The 16,835-nt window shown below is 41.9% G+C and overlaps 2 protein-coding genes across 3 annotated transcripts in view; one reads left to right on the forward strand and one right to left on the reverse strand.

The window, feature by feature from the left end:
* The first annotated feature begins 659 nt into the window (after window positions 1–659).
* pccb (propionyl-CoA carboxylase subunit beta) lies at window positions 660–6,208 on the forward strand. The gene is made up of 15 exons (XM_037796701.1): window positions 660–925; window positions 2,152–2,271; window positions 2,361–2,429; window positions 2,531–2,587; window positions 2,714–2,827; window positions 2,971–3,081; window positions 3,253–3,361; window positions 3,480–3,600; window positions 3,707–3,788; window positions 3,891–4,014; window positions 4,238–4,345; window positions 4,730–4,830; window positions 4,963–5,061; window positions 5,150–5,249; window positions 5,334–6,208. The coding sequence occupies exons 1-15, from the start codon at window positions 695–697 to the stop codon at window positions 5,453–5,455; spliced, it is 1,668 nt and encodes a 555-aa protein (XP_037652629.1). The 5' UTR covers window positions 660–694; the 3' UTR covers window positions 5,456–6,208.
* An 859-nt stretch (window positions 6,209–7,067) lies between these two features.
* The window catches only part of stag1a (stromal antigen 1a), a 48,867-nt gene continuing 39,099 nt past the window's right edge, over window positions 7,068–16,835 (reverse strand). The window contains exons 17-32 of one of the 2 annotated variants that reach the window (XM_037796703.1): window positions 16,133–16,225; window positions 15,522–15,815; window positions 15,258–15,328; window positions 15,006–15,174; window positions 13,748–13,840; window positions 13,097–13,271; window positions 12,866–13,005; window positions 12,382–12,483; window positions 12,141–12,289; window positions 11,178–11,306; window positions 10,883–11,085; window positions 10,584–10,749; window positions 10,342–10,458; window positions 10,074–10,188; window positions 9,523–9,603; window positions 7,068–8,720 (exon numbers count right to left, since the gene is read on the reverse strand). In XM_037796703.1, the coding sequence (XP_037652631.1) occupies window positions 8,697–8,720; window positions 9,523–9,603; window positions 10,074–10,188; window positions 10,342–10,458; window positions 10,584–10,749; window positions 10,883–11,085; window positions 11,178–11,306; window positions 12,141–12,289; window positions 12,382–12,483; window positions 12,866–13,005; window positions 13,097–13,271; window positions 13,748–13,840; window positions 15,006–15,174; window positions 15,258–15,328; window positions 15,522–15,815; window positions 16,133–16,225 (2,121 nt within the window). In that variant the 3' untranslated portion in view covers window positions 7,068–8,696. Of the gene's footprint in view, window positions 8,721–9,522; window positions 9,604–10,073; window positions 10,189–10,341; window positions 10,459–10,583; window positions 10,753–10,882; window positions 11,086–11,177; window positions 11,307–12,140; window positions 12,290–12,381; window positions 12,484–12,865; window positions 13,006–13,096; window positions 13,272–13,747; window positions 13,841–15,005; window positions 15,175–15,257; window positions 15,329–15,521; window positions 15,816–16,132; window positions 16,226–16,835 lie in introns of both variants that reach the window. The other variant, XM_037796702.1, reaches the window with a different exon arrangement.

Raw genomic sequence — 16,835 nt, forward strand, 5'->3', positions numbered from 1 at the left:
GGACTGATAGATATACCCCGAGGGCACTCAAAAAAAGCAAAAAAACAAATGTACAAAAATAAATATAAATAAATAAATAAATACACACAAATATACAAATAAAATAAAATAATCATAGTGAAACAAATAAAAAAAAATAGATAAATGAATAAAATAAAATAAATTAACATAAATAATGATAAATTGTTAGAGGTCTAGGACAGTATACCTTAACATCTAACACTAACATGCATAAAGCAAGCACATGAGTTAAGCCGAAGAGTTGAACACAAAGATAAATCAGAGGTCTTTCCAATGTTTCGTTTGAAATATTCCTGGTCAAATATATACACTAAATCTTTTAAAAGCCAAATCAGCACTGGAACATATATTTCAGAAAATCGCAGCTGAGGGTTGGAACTAGGATGGTGCATTAACATCCCAATAAACAATAAAAAAAATTGCAATTCTTTATTCCATTATTTAAATGATTTTAAAGTTATTTTAAGTATGGTGAATTACAAGAAATTCTCATTTCTGTCCTTGTTATGAACTACATGAAAAACTTAATCCTCTCTAAGCCCCGCCCATTCCACACGTCATACACATCCCTTCATTCTTATTGGCTGTGACAGCTTGCCCCTCTTCCCTATTGGCTCAAATGACGTCATGCCGTCCGCCACGCTGAGAACACGTTACGTCAGGGCAGGCAGGCATGGCGGCTCTCAGTGTGGCTCGGAGAAGCTGCGGACTGATCACCGGGTTGAGGACGTCTTTCAGGAGTTTTACACCTGTGAAACATGGAGCAGTCGTTACCGGGAGCCTGCACCGGGACTCCCGCTGGTACTCCGTCAGCCAGCTGTCCGTTAAAGAGAGGATTGATAAGAAGCTGCAGGCGGCGCTGGTCGGAGGAGGTCAACAGAGAATAGATGCTCAACACAAGAAGGTGAAGTCAGCTGACAGAGGAAACATTGGTTTAATTCTAGTTGTGTGTTAGTTTGCATTTAAGATAACATGTGTGCAGCTTTTTCCATAACTTGTAAGCTTCAAATCCAGTGACAGCTGGAGTGGTTGAGGTGACATGCTCGGCCCCAATGTTTACTTTCTTCCCTCACACACATGTAAATGACCTTGTTGAAGGAAATGGACTGAATGGTGTGAGCAATAGAGGGGAGGAGTAGATAGCAATTTATGCAGAGCAATTTATTTTAGAAGCATCATTATTATATATATATATATATATATATATATATATATATATATATATATATATTATATTATATTATTATCTTATATATATATATATATATATATATATAAGAAAGATAATAATATATATATATATATATATTATTATCTTATATATATATATATATATATATATATATATATATAAAAAAGATAATAATATATATATATATATATATATATATATATATATATAAGATAATAATATAATAAGAAAATAATTATATAATATATATATATATTTATTATATTATTATTTTCTTTCTTGCTTCTGTCTGTGTGTGGTTTATGCTCTGCAAAGAGAAAAAACTTATTTACAATAAATCAAATCATCAACAGATATTGTGCAATAAACAGGCCAATCAAGCATTAAATAAGTAGCTTAAATTAACTTACAGGACAGCATACATCATGTTGGAGGTCAAACGGAAGTGATTGCACCTCCAGACAGGAGCGTTCGTTTTTTTTGGGTTTAAATAATATAATATATAATAATAATAATAAGAAGAAGAAGAAGAATTTAATGATTTAAATAATATAATATATAATAATAATAATAATAATAATAATAATTTAATAATTTAAATAATATAATATATAATAAGAATAAGAATATTTCAAAAGTTCAATACAATATAATCACATGTTCAGATGCTTCATTACAGTTCTGCAAAAAATACTGTACTGTATAAAAATAATATAAACATAAATTATAAAATATACAACAAATACACTGTAAGGAAAGGAAAAGATGAATAAAAACAAAACAAAATAAAAAAACAAACAAAAAACATTCGGGGTCTGCTAAAGTATATTATGATTAAAATAGTCAGTTTTTCTGAAATTATTTAGGTTTAAAAATGGAAATGGAAACGGCTAATCCTTTCGGTTAAATGTGTAGTAACTTGGTGCTGTGTGTTGCAGGGTAAGCTGACAGCCAGGGAGCGAGTGGAGCTCCTGCTGGACCCCGAGTCCTTTGTGGAGTCGGACATGTTCGTGGAGCATCGCTGCTCTGATTTTGGCATGGAGCAGGATAGGAACAAGGTAATCTCATCGTGCTTTATCCACTGGAAACAAGAAACCCTCTCTGAAAATACTTATTGTTATAATATCTTGTTCTCTCTCTGTCATAGTTCCCGGGTGACAGCGTCGTGACAGGCCGAGGCAGGATCAATGGCAGGCTGGTTTATGTGTTCAGCCAGGTATGAAGTGTAATTATACTGTAAGAATCCTACATTGTGGCAACACACAGCAGCTTGGTTTCACCTGTATATAATATTCTTTTCCCTTTGTTTTCCCTCAGGACTTCACAGTGTTTGGTGGCAGTCTGTCTGGAGCTCATGCACAGAAGATCTGTAAGGTAAACAAAACTGAGAATCACTAACAAGGAAAAAAAAGCCTGTTAAACATGTATTTTCCCTGATTAAACATTCCTTGTCAACAATGATAGATATAGATGTATAACGTTTAAATGTCCTGTGCTCAGATTATGGACCAGGCCATGATGGTCGGAGCCCCGGTCATCGGGTTGAACGACTCCGGAGGAGCTCGGATCCAGGAAGGAGTGGAGTCTCTGGCTGGATATGCGGATATATTCCTGGTATGCTTATTTTTTTCTAAAGAACCTTTGCACGTCACTGCTCACTGACTGAAATTGTGACATCAAAATCATACTTATCAAGCTTCAACATCTCTGTACAAGGCTGAATGTACACAGCGAAACAAAACATGTACTTTTTCCAGAGGAATGTGATGGCTTCAGGAGTCGTACCTCAGATCTCCCTCATCATGGGTCCCTGTGCAGGAGGAGCCGTCTACTCTCCCGCCCTGACAGATTTCACCTTCATGGTTAAGGTAGGAAGCTGCACGAATACAGATAAAACAATAATTATAATTAGTAATAATCAACATTTTATTGATTTTTAGCTAAAGCAGAATTAATTATGCAGTCCTGTTTTGTATGTGATTGTATTCTTACTTCCACTAGCCTGATATCTGTGTGCATGTGTGTGTATGTGTGTATAGGACACATCATACCTGTTCATCACAGGACCTGATGTTGTGAAGTCCGTCACCAACGAAGACGTGACTCAAGAGGAGCTCGGTGGAGCCAAAACGCACACCAGCGTGTCGGGTTAGTTTGCACGTAAAAAGCTTTTATCACTGCTTTGTTGAGGAGTCGAGGTGCGCCGTTTCTAAGTTGAAATATTGTCTTTGGGGTCTTAAAAAGATTTCTCATGTGTTGTTCTCAGGAGTGGCTCACCGTGCGTTTGAGGATGACGTTGAAGCCTTGCTCAACGTGCGAGAGTTCTTCAACTTCCTGCCGCTGAGCAATCAGGATCCCGCCCCCATCAGGGAGTGCCACGATCGCAGGTAAACTAATCACCATGACCTCCACAAAAAAACAATAACCTATTATGAATGGGAGAATATCTGTTTGTTTCCCAGCTCACTCTGATATCTCGGCCCCTTTTTTCAGCGATCGTCTGGTACACTCGTTGGACACCATCGTCCCGTTTGAGACGACTAAAGCCTACGACATGTTGGACATCATTCAAGCAGTATGTACACACACAGACACACACACACACACTCGAATGTATCTAACCACTTCTCATTTAATTTCTACAAGAAGTAAAAGTTTCCTTTCTTCATCTGTTCAGATAGCGGACGAGAGCGACTTCTTTGAGATCATGCCCAACTACGCCAAAAACATTGTGGTGGGATTTGCCCGCATGAACGGACGCACTGTAGGCATTGTGGGTAACCAGCCTAAAGTGGCTTCTGGTGAGTAAAATAATTGAAGTGCCAAAAGTCAGAGGGGCAATCAGAAGGGATAAATTATCATTTCCTTCCGTATTTTCTCTTTTTAAATGATATATGCAAACAAAACCGAGCCCTAGAAACAATATTATATATATAAATTGGGAACAAAAGCATTGTTTGTTGATTAATAATCTACTCTGGTGTGTTTTGCTATTCAGTCCTTAATTTTTGTCTCGTTTTTCAGGTTGTTTGGACATCAACTCTTCAGTGAAGGGAGCCCGCTTCGTGCGCTTCTGCGATGCTTTCAATATTCCCATCATCACCTTTGTGGATGTGCCGGGCTTCCTGCCAGGTATTCCTTGAAAATTTCACTTGAATGATTTTCTTGTGATTCTCTCTGCTGCCATGAATAATACAATTATTGGCAGATGGAAAAATCTGCCTGCACAAAAAGCAAGAAAAGATTGAGCTGCCAGCTCAGGGAAAATAAATAAGAAACTCATAGATGAAGTAATCGTAAAGACACACCACAGTAACAAGTTTTGATACGGGAGAAAGCCAGGTATATATCCCATAAATATTTGCTAAACTGGCTATATTATGTACTATACACACAAGCCAAAAAACGGGTTATAGTATTTAACATGTGAGCAGAAATTCTCCTCCCATTGAAATGTAGCTTCTGTCACATCTGATCGTGCACGCTCATTATAACTGCTGTGACGGTCGTCAACAGGCACCGCTCAGGAGTACGGAGGCATCATCAGACACGGAGCCAAACTGCTGTACGCCTTCGCAGAGGCCATTGTCCCGAAAATAACCATCATCACCAGAAAGGTGTGTGTGTGTGGACAAAATGAGGAGAGATTGATGTGGAAATGTGCCCAACAAGCACTTGTAGCTCAGAATAAATGTGGTACACTGTGTACTTCAATAAGAGAAATATGACTCAGTGTTTGTGTATCCCAGGCTTACGGAGGAGCCTATGACGTGATGAGCTCCAAACACTTGAGAGGAGATGTGAACTACGCCTGGCCCACAGCTGAGGTTGCCGTCATGGGCGCCAAGGTACAAACACACTAATTCGTTTGTCTCTCTCTATTTCCTTTGTTTGATCTGACGGTGTGCACGCACGCTTTGTTTCTTTCTTTCTCAGGGTGCTGTTCAGATTATTTTCAGAGGGAAGGAGAACCAGGCGGAGGCAGAAGCCGAATACGTGGAGAAGTTCGCCAACCCCTTCCCAGCTGCCGTCAGAGGTGAACATTCTCACCGCTAACTCCATTCACCGATATAACGCATTGTACACTTCTGTTTCTGACCGGCTACATGTTTGCGTTTAGGTTTCGTGGATGACATAATCGAGCCGTATACCACTCGCAAACGGATCTGCAGAGATCTGGAGGTGCTGGCCAGCAAGAAGCAGATCAACCCCTGGAAGAAACACGCCAACATTCCTCTGTGAAACTCACCCAAACTGTGTCCACATTAACTCTGTCCGTCGCTGTGGGATTTTCCCTGATGCTGACTTTACATTCAAGTGAACTGCAGTGGTACCCCCGTGGTGAAGACTTGGGTAGCCTGCCAAGCAGATGTTTGTTTTAGTCATTTACCACTCCACTGAAAGCAGCACATAAAGATACACTACTTGATTTTCTAAGTGCTTAATAGCAGCCCCAAATGTCCCTTCTAAAAACTGTAAACCTTACACTTCAGGGGATCTATTGGTGCTCTGTATACAAAATCAGCACTTGCATCTTTACAACTTTACCACTGATATGAAATGATAAAATCCTAACACATTTTACAGTACCTGAACAGAATGATAGTGGGCACACACATTTAAAGCAATAGCCGCATCAGTAGTGGCCATATTGGTCACTATTGTTGGTATGATTTGACATTTTGAGAACCAGATTGTATCTGTAAGGGTAAATTACAACAAGCGAAAAAACACAAGCAACTAACATAATAGTACAGTACAGTAGTGGAAATGCAGACACACTGCACTCTGCTGCCACGTACAGTGTTTCCACAGTAGTTCATGTACTGTATTTAGTTGTTGAGGTTTCTGGTGTGTACTGTAGTTTGAGCTTTCAGACCCTGTGTTTTTGTCCTCTGTTAAGCTCAAGAAAAAGTCGTTTTCACAACCTGGAAGTGTGCCTTTCCTCTCCGGCAGGATCCGCTCTGCCGTTTGTAAAATAAATCATGGACTCAATACCGTGTGTGTTTTCTTTACTTTTAAGTTGTTGTTTTTTTCCATAGTGTTGGTTTTAAGGATAAAATCACATGATCTAGAGTAAGTGGACGGCTGCTTTGTCCGATGTGTGAATCAAATGTATAACAAAAATTTGGTGGTGAAACTCAGGACATTCACAAAGAGCTGAAATGTTCAAATGAATGAAAAATGTATTTCAGAAGTTAAGGAATAGTTTAGCAAATACGCTTAATTGCTATCTTGCCGAGACAACTAGGTGACAATATTAAGCGTATCTTGCGTGTCTGTCAGTGAATAAACTACAGCTAGCGACCGATTAGCTTAGCATTCAGGAAGTGACTGCGCCTGGCTGAGAAATAGTCCGTCGTTTTTAATCAGGTTACGGAGCCTTCGACTCTATCACATGGTCCTCATCAGCAGATTGCAGGTCGCTGTGCAACATTTGAGCTGTCTAACTCAATTTGTAAGTCACTGTGGACGAGACGTACTCATAATTTACATAATTGACATAATTTAAACCCTGGTCCCTGCGGTCGAAAAGCAAAGAGTTCCTCAAAAGGTTCCTAGTTCCGGGTGAAAGTTCCTGTGGTGGAAACGGGTCTTTGGAAAGTTTGAACATCTACCGTTTGACGGCAACTGAGCAAACTCGACCTGCCGATGAGGATCATGTGAAACCGTCGAAAGCTCCGGAACAAGTGAGCAAGTGGACCTTAAGTTGAGATCGTTTCGTCAACTGTAACTGTTTCCAAGGTCAAAAATGAACTGTGAAGCGCCACACAGTTATAATCCACTATGAAAACAACAGCTGTTTTGAACTCTACTGAGGTTGTTGTGAAACAAAGTCACACACAAACACTGGTCCATAAATCGATTACAGATTTTATTTTATTAAAAAGAATTTAGGTTCACAGAAAAAAAAAAACAGGCTTTTAGAGCATTTTAGGGCAACTGATGTCAACTGCACTGCAGAAAAGATCCAATTGTCTCTGATATTTACAGGAGGACTGCCAAGCCAGCCGAGGGGAAAACGTAAACGATTGATTAACCGACGGTGGGTGAACGACGATATGGCTGGAAACATTCAAAACACATTCAAACAAATCTGTCAGACATAAAAAATCCCGTCACTGCACTGGATTTGAACAATGATAACAACGAATCTTAAAACTTCTTGGATCAGTTAACACTGAAGGCGGGCGTAAAAACTCAATTGTAAAATGAACCAACCTAACAGGTAATCTGCCGTAATACTGAACTGTGAAACGATTACAATCAGACCATACAGCGCGTTAAAAACTGACGTCCCACATCAACAATCTGAGCTTGGTAACCGTTGAATAGGAGTCACAGGTGAAGGGGGACGGGGCTGGAATATACTGTAAGTATGTAGGCCACAATTTGGCAACAAACAAGATACATATTCAAGAAAAAGCTGTACAAACATCAGACAAAAACAAAAACACACTTGATTTAAAACTTTAGTACTAAAGCTACGGAATTCAAAATATGTTTATTGTCTTTTTTTAAAACTTTTTAACTTCAAAAACTTATCCAAGGTGTGTGTGTGTGTGTGTGTGTGTGTGTGTGTGTGCAGAACCGAGATCTGGGAGGGTGGAGGCGTCTGTCCGAGGTCGGTTGGAGGGGAGGAGGTGGCTTCGCCGTCAAATGACAACCTTTTGCTTTGACATTACACACAAGACAGTTACATCACTTCCGCCGGGTCAGTCTACAACCTCCGTGTGCATGTGCGACTACTCAACCATCATCATCATCACCACCAACACTTTACACACACACATCACACACCAGCACCACCACGTACAAGGACTCGGATGGCGTACAGAGAGAGGTGGGGGTAGGGGGGTGGTAATAAGAGCAAATATATAGAACACTTAGTATTGAGATCCTCTCTATGTCGGATTTAACCAGACGGATCGAAGTGCGACACCAAAACAAGGGGGGGCTGTACAGAGTGTTACGCTGCTCTGTGCTGCTGATCGGGAGCGGAACCAAACAACTGTACATCTGTGGAACGGGGGAACCGTAAAAACTGCGAGTGCTCGTCGGCCGGCAGCAGGATTACTTAGCCAGAGCGCCATCAGAGCTACCGCTAACGAGAGCTAAACCAACAGGCTGGGAAGGAGGAGGAGGAGGAAGAGGAGGAGGAGGAAGATTTGGAGCAAGACGAAGCTCTTGAATAAATCCGGACTAGATTCTGGAGAATATTCTGGATCCTCCGGCCCCGCCTGAAAGAACAGAGGCGATCCTTGCTTCACACTTCAGCCGATGCGGGATCCATCAGTGGATCCGCTTGACAAAACATCCTTCCATCAGGTCTTATAGAAAGAGAAAAGTACGTCAACAATGTTTTTTTTCTTCTTCTTAAGAGTTTGATTTGCAGGTTATCTGGGTTAGACGTCCCAAACACCCCCCATTCTGTTTACTCCTGATGTGGATCCTGAGCTCAGGATCTTTTCTTCTTCCCAGATCAGAACATGGGCATGCTGAAACCCTGGAACAATGGAGAGGAGAGCGACAGTCAGACAATCTTAAACAAAAACAGTTGGCAACCTCCGGGTCTGAGAAGTGAAGCCAACGCTGAAGTGCCTTAAACTTGCATTCTCTCTAGTAGCCAGCAGGGGGCGACTCCTCTGGTTGCAAAAAGAAGTCTGATTGTATAGAAGTCTATGAGAAAATGAGCCTACTTCTCACTTGATTTATTACCTCAGTAAACATTGTAAACATGAGTTTATGGTCTCAATCACTAGTTTCAAGTCTTCTTCAATACAGCATGATGTTCATTTAGTAAATTATGGTCCCATTTAGAGTCAAATAGACCATAAAGCAGGGGATGCTTTAGGGCGTGGCTACATTGTGATTGACAGGTCGCCTCCACGGCGTTGTCCGGTCTGGGAGTTGTCTGTGTTTTCGTCTTACAACTTTAACCCTTTCACAGTGTGTTCTCAGGTCATGGAAGTTAATTATAACCTTTATGGTCGCCTAAAAACGTCTTACTCAGCGTTTGGTTGTATTTAGCTCCACCCTCTCGTGTCACTTCTGGTTGCAAAAAAAACAAGATAACGACGGACAAAATGTAGAACTCGAGGCTTCAAAACAGCAGTCTACAAACAAATGAATGACGTCACGGTGACTACGGCTACTTCTTATACACAGTCTGTGGGTGTAACCCTGCATTAAGCAGTATGCATTGCTGTCTGCCACAGTGTCGTTTTTTGATTACCACTAAGGGGCACCAGAGTTGAAAAGTTTGAATTCTACAGGCTTATCAGTTTCAGTTTCAAAGTTTTACTTACCGACTCGTCCTCAATCATCGCTGCAGAGTCAAAGAAGTCTGGTCTTAATTCCGCTCTTTCACGTCTGTTCCTCGATGGCGGCTGGGAAGGACAAAATGAGGACATTTAATTAAGAATTAGAATTACTGCCTCGCGGTTGTATGCCTCTGCCAACCAGTCATGTTGCAGTTTACATCCATGTCTGTCCAAAATGTCATAATTTCATCATTTATCATTTTAGACATTTGTGTGAAATTGTCCTAATTAGCGTATAAATTTGTGAGTTATGGCCAAAAACGTGTTTTGTGAGGTCACAGTGACCTTTGACCACGAAAATCTAATCAGTTCATCCTTGAGTTCAAGAGGACGTTTGAAGAAAATTCCCTCCAGGCGTTCCTGAGATATCACGTTCACGAGAATGGGTCAGACGTACGTAAAGACAGACAACCCGAAAACACTGATACGGTGCAGAAGCATAAAAATAATGAATTAAGACAACGATCTTTATTATTTGTCTTTATTTCGTCTATAAAAATTTCACAAATGCTGTGAAAGAAAGTGACGTTACTGACCAGGTCGATCACCATAGTGTCTTCAAACTCCTCGTTCATGTCCTCCAGCTGGCCTCGCGATGACATCATCACGTCCTCGAAGATGGGCTCTGCGTCATCCTCCATCAACCCACGCCTGATGGGAAATGTCATTAAAAGTAAGACAAAGAAAACACAATTGAAAAGAAGAAGCATTTCCATCTGTTTATCATCTTTGTTCTTTGCTGTCTAATTCAGCAGAGGACTGACAGGAAACATGGTGGCGGTATGAAGCCGGGCTTCCACTTACACAGTCTGCCGGACGCCCTGATTGCTGCGTGCCTTGATGTAGTTCATGCCCGTCCGGTCCTTCCTGTTCACCTCCTCCATCTTCTGCTGGCCGAGCCACGACATCTGCATCTGAGGACTGAAGACAAACAGAGGGTCAACATACATATAGAAGATGCTAACAGATTCTTATCTTCTCTGTCTTTAAATAAACGTAACAAATTTATGTTAATGTTTATATTTTCATTATGTGTATACACTCACTTGTGTACAAAGTCGTTCTCTGATCCGGGTTCTGAGTCCGGGTCGGGCATGTGTTCTGCTGGTCTGTTCTCTCTGAGGACTGTTGAGGTGAGCTGAGGAGTCTGCAGCGCTCCCGGTGTCTGAAGAGTGTCGTTACGCAACAACCACGAGCCCTCAACGCTACTCTCTTCTGAAAATGAACACACAGCGTCAGTAACACGGCAGCAGATAACCATGAACATGTCTCCTATTACATAACTGATTCAGTGCAGCAAAGCCGACCCGAATCAACCGGGTAACCCTAATCTGTTTCTCCTCACCCTCGATGCGTTTCTTGTGTACCGGCGGTCGTCCCTTCTTGCTGCGGACCGAGCCGGCCTTGCTGCTGGAGCCCGACGTGACAGACATGTGGTCCTCGTCTCCTCCCGTCAGCAGGCTGTTCCTGTAGGAGATCAGTGGCAGCCACACGTCCTCCCGGCGCTCTGACATCGACTCGGACATGAACTTCTCCAGGTACGAGTGGCTGAGGAGACATTTATATTGAAATTAAAACGTGTAACGTCACAGACTGAGTTTGGCTTTACGGTAGGAAAAAAGATGGAGGGGAGTACTTACACTGTCTTTTTGTCTTGGCGGATTAGTTTGGAGGAAAATTCACTCAGGACCTCGAGGAAGGCCAGGTTGATAGGAGGAAACTCTGGTCCTCGAGGATTCTGGTACTTAAATGCAAACTCTATTCCATCCCTGATACGAGAGAGAGAGTGAGACAGAGAAAGAAATATAAAGTAGACAAAGAGAGAGGGAGAAAAACAAGTAAAGTCAGTAAAAAGAAATGTAGAGCAACACAAAGTGAGCAACAGAGACAGTAAAAGTCACATAAATAGTCACAGGAGGCTGTAGTACTGAGCACATACTGACAGGTAGATATACATCTTTTTTCACCATCAATGAACTCTTTCATTTTAAAACAAATATGCCGGCTTTTTGCCAGCATCACGTGTAGTGAGATTAAACGATCAACGGCCAAAATGTGTCTGGGGAAATATGCCAAATAAATGATTAATTAATTAATAGCATATTAAATAGCCTAATATTGTAAGATATGTCGCCAAGACAACTTAAATATAAACTTATATTATACAAAAGTTTAAATGCCTCCACTCCGCTGTGCTTCTAATCTAATACACTTTTTGTCAAATTCAGTGACTATCTCCCCACGGTCCACTGGCTGTCTGTTCTGTGTGTGTTAAAAAGAAAAGCCAGTTGACGGTGTTAATGCAAAACAAACAAAGTGGCTCAGATGGCCGTATTGTTAGCTACACAACCTAAAAAAAAGTTATTATTGATAGAAAAATAGTCAAATCCTAAACCTAATATTCACATTTTTATTTACAGAGTCAAATCAGCATCACTGAAATGCAGCACAATCATCTGCAAAACTTTCTAATCCCCTTATTATCTTTGAACTCACTCTAACCTCAGCTAAAGTGTTCCTAATTTCCTCCTTGTCTGATTACAGCTGTGAGCCCAGTCTAGCCTCCCCCCCCCCCCTACAGGACACAGCACTCGTAGTCTTACTTGTGCAGCGTGGCAACAGCCTCTCTGGTCTTGATCTGATCCAGGCCAAAGGTGAGGGCGAAGCGGCGGGCCAGCTCCTTGATGCCGCTGACGTGAGACGACGTCCGGTCCAGGTTGGGCCCCTGGTCCTGCAGCAGCTCGTTGAACAGCTGCAACGCACACGATGACAAAGTGTTGAGATCTCGAGCCAGAGAGCCGTGTGTGCATGTAGCCTGTAATATTGTCTTCATCAATGTCTCACCTGCTGCAGACTGAGGATGAGCGTCTTGGCACATTGAATCTTGTCCGTCTGTCTGGTTTTACTCAGAGTCTCCTTGATGATGTCCCCGTAATCATTATAATACTGAGGCGGAGAAACAAGACAGTTTAGTACATTCATTTGTAAAATTTGACATCCCAACTTAGGCTACTTTTTTGTTTGCTTAAAAGAAAAAAGCTCATCGTTTTCCCAATAGATTTTGCATTAGAAAGCTTTTTCCTCTGCTACATCCTAGTGCAAACTTTACAATACTGTATCATTAAATAATAGGAAATTAAAGATATTGCAAGGGTAAATTACTGCGAAATCTGTTCTGCAATCTAGATCTATTGCTATCTTTTAAATCACCTTTTTACATACAGTTTTAATGGTCTCTAAATGTGTTAATGGCAATGTGTTTCATTTTGCCTCTTTATTTTATGTTGATTATGTCGATATTAAGTATCAAGTACAGATGAACAGTCACCTTCATGTAGTGTTTGAAGATGTCGGCAGCAGCGGGCATGTCTACGATGTCGTAGATGATGAGTTTGCAGAAAGCCGCGAGCAGATTTCTCCTTTTGTGGAGAGCCTCGATCTTGTTGGCCTCGTCCTCCTCGTCTCCCTCTACGCGGAGACAGAAAGTGAAGTTAAGAAGAGAAAGAGCATCCAATGTGCTTGGATCAAAAAAACAGAGCGCCCCGTGAGAAGCTCTCACCCATGCTCTGACTCTCATCGTCCTGGTCGATGAAGACGTGGTCCAGGACGAAGTTGAGCAGCTCGTTCTGCAGCGTGCTGTCGGGGTTGAAGACCAGCGGCTGGAGGGCCTCCCTGCCGCCGGACACTAGCTGGTGACTGAAGATCATCAGCAGGTCGCAGAGGAGCATGAACGCCTGAATAAGAGGGCACAAAGGAGGAGTTAGGATTTGATGAAAAAATGTTAGCTGTTCATTTTACAACAAAACTAAAGTTTGATTTCTTGTGATAACAGAAAACACTTGTTTTGTCAAAGTAAACATACATTTTTTGATGGGTCGACAAAAACATTTCTAGCTATTTTCATCTCTAGTCTTTAAGAACATCAAAATAAATTGATCAAATAAAAAAAAAAAATTTGTAAGAAACTGCGATTAACTTTTAATTTGAAAGTCTTGGCTGTGTCCTTATCTCTGGCTCTCTCCTGGGTATACATTCTTTTTCTGTATTATTCACACCATTTAATTTTGTATTTCATTCAATGTTGCTATGTGAATGTAAATGCATGTGCATTTATTGTGAATATGTGATTACTTGTGAATAAATTACAATACGTCTAATTCTGTAGTGAAAGTGAAGGTGTGAGCAGGTCACATCAGGTGTGTGTTGTTACCTGTTCTTTGACTGGTGTGTTGACGTTGGAGAGGCACTGCTGGCACACAGCCAGGAAAGACTTCACCACTCTCCTGAGAGCCAACAGGTCATCCTGCATACACACACACACACACACACACAACAAACCATTAGTGTGAAATAATGAGCACTTAAACAGAAATCAATATTAAACAGCAGTATCAGTCAGGCTAAATGTCTTTCCCTGGCTAACTGCACCAGTGAAGTGATCAAACTTTAATGATTTCATTAAATCATCGGCTAACTTCATTGAGGCAGAAGAATCAATACGCTTCGTGTTGACGCTGGTCGAGTCTGTCAAAGGGCTCAGAGAGCGCCAATAATGATCAACTAATGATGACCGAGCCCAGGCCGTTTTATATGTAGAATTAAAATATTAATAATCTTTAGTTGCAGCTCTAGTTACAGTTTATTTTTCAATTTCTAACACACTTAAAGTGGCAGTAGGCAGACATTTTTTGGCATCATTTGGCAAAAATTCCATTCATGTCATTTCAGAGAGAGCGTTCCTATTGGCTGTGCTCTGGCTGGTGGGGGCGGTGCTTGGTATTTCCTCAACTGATCTCAACATGACTGCAGGGTCACAAACTTTCTCATTTTAACAGCTAAACAGTACACTACAAGATGTTTCTGAAAACATTTGAGGCGAGAAATAGGCATTACAGTAACAGAACATTGATTCACATTTGATCAGCGCTGCCTAGTTTGACTGTTTGATCGGCGTTTGTGAGTGATTGACAGCTGCTCAGAGACGGCAGACTCCAGCTCGGCTCTGATTGGTTGTTTTCCTCCGGTATGTGAAATCTTTAAGCAATCATAAAAAACTGTAATAGCGAAGAATTAAGTGACATTTAATGGGCCCACATGGGGAATCTTTAATCTGCTATTGAACTTAAGCTAAAGAGACCATCCTTCACTTTAAAATAGTGCACTGTAGGAGGGGGCCAAAATGTTCCCCAGCAGCAATACGAGTTAAACTGAAGGTTTGGGCTTCATGCCACTACGAAATACCAGCCCTGGGATCTGATGCCTCTGTGCGGTGTTTAAGTGTGAAATGAGATAGATTGGGGGTAAGCCCCTGAATCCTGTCCGATGGGGAGATGAATTTTCTCTCAGCAGAAATACAGATAAGCTCCTGTCCCCTCTGGGCCACGGCAGTCTTTACTGTGAGCCCCTTACTGAGGATAAACCTGGGATCTGAGTGTGTGGCGTTAAAGTCAGTCAGGTGAATCCAGCACCTTGCTGGGAGCCCCCTCCGTGATCTTGACCAGCTGCCAGAGGACGGAGTAGTGGGAGCACTGCAGGGCCTGCACGGCTATCTGCTCCGGCATGGAGCCCTGCTCGATGCCCGCCTTCAGCAGCCGGTAGCAGCTCCCAAATAAATCCCACCGTGTCAAGTCGTGCGCACTGAGTCAGGAAACAGGAGGGAAACACATTAGAGTTCATAGAGTATGTTCAGTCATCAAGTTAGTAGAGAGAGAGAGTCTTACTTGTGGAAGGCTGTGAGTCTCTTGAGCGTAGATAAAACATTGTAGATATCGTCATCATCGGCCTCCTCAGCCTGCAGAATAACAAACACCTGTTACTAAACAAAGACTAAGGATGTTGATGTTATATGTATGCGTCTTAAACACCAGTACACCTGCGCGTCCACACTTCCTGTGCAGCTTGAGACTGAATTTCAAAGACATGCTCCGCTAACAGACATTATAGATCACATATACACCCAACGCCTGCTACTCTTCCCGTCGTACCTCCTGCAGCAGCTCTTCGACAGAGTGCGAGAAGCGATCCGTCATCTCGTCGATGAGCTGCGAGCGGGCGATGTCCACGCGGTTCATGATGGTGTACTCCTCGGAGCAGAGGATGCTGTAAGTCTTGCTGCAGGCCTCCAGCACGTCCATCTCAATGTGCTTCTCCACCACCAGCCGGATCTGCTTCAGCAAGGCGTCCAGGTGCTTCTCCATGCGCCCGGCGCTGTACACGTCCAGGTCAAAGAACTGAGGGATCTGCAGCAGGTTGGCTACCTTCTCCGAGTCTGCCTGGTACTGTGGAGAAGGAGATGGAGAGGTGGGAATTATATAAAGAAGCACAAGCAGACAGAAAGGCAGAAAAGAGAAAGACAGACCCATCAATCAACTTTGTTTCTGTTTCATAGTAGGTAAAATGGTCGATTACATTTTAAGCATTTGGCCGGCACACTTGCCCAGAGTGGCACACATTCAATAACACTTCTCATGACTATATAAGTTACACCCTGATCAATTATTTCGACAAACAGATCAGTCACTCAGCTCGCTCATTAATCAGAGTCACCGGCCCCGCTGCTGCTGGCCCTGTGCAGACTGCATGCTGGACGTCTTACCTTGGACAGAAGCATGGGCAGAGCCATGATGAAGTGCTCTGTCAGTTTGTTCTTATCGTCTATCTGGGTCTTCCTCTCCTTCGCTGTCAGCACCTGGACGAGCAGACACAAAAACTTAAGGTCAAATGAGGTAGTAGGTGTAAAAATAACCAGAAGAAAGGGCGAGTTTGTGTTAGATGGACTATTCTGTCCTCTCATTATGAACCGCGTGTAGAAAAAAAATCTGCTTTTGCTACCTCTGTCCCTTTCTCATAAATCCGCCAAGGATACTGTGTCTTGCTGACAATACATAAGAAAATGTTAAGTAAATACATAAATAAACAAATATACAAATGAACAAAAAAGATATTCAGTTGTTGACATTATTATTTTGACAAACTTAGCGAGATAGCTTAACTTTTTGATATTCTTAGGGCACTTTCACCGGCCATAGTCCGTTTGGCTAGTCCGAATCAGAGGGGTTTGTTTTCTATTTAGTCTGGTGTGGTTTCACAGTGCACAAATCAGAGGTGGACCAAATTAAAAAAAATAATTTGCTGAGGGGTGTGTATGAAGGAGCGAATTTATCTTTTTCACCTCGAGAGCTGACACTTCTATGCAAGGAATCGTGGAATTTGAAATATTGCTGTCATGTATAGTTTTTTTCACTTTGACTCGGCACAAATCGCTTCTCCTCCAGTTAATCTCAAATTATTTTATAAAC

The sequence above is a fragment of the Sebastes umbrosus genome, chromosome 16 (assembly GCF_015220745.1).
Source record: "Sebastes umbrosus isolate fSebUmb1 chromosome 16, fSebUmb1.pri, whole genome shotgun sequence".
NCBI lineage: Eukaryota > Metazoa > Chordata > Actinopteri > Perciformes > Sebastidae > Sebastes > Sebastes umbrosus.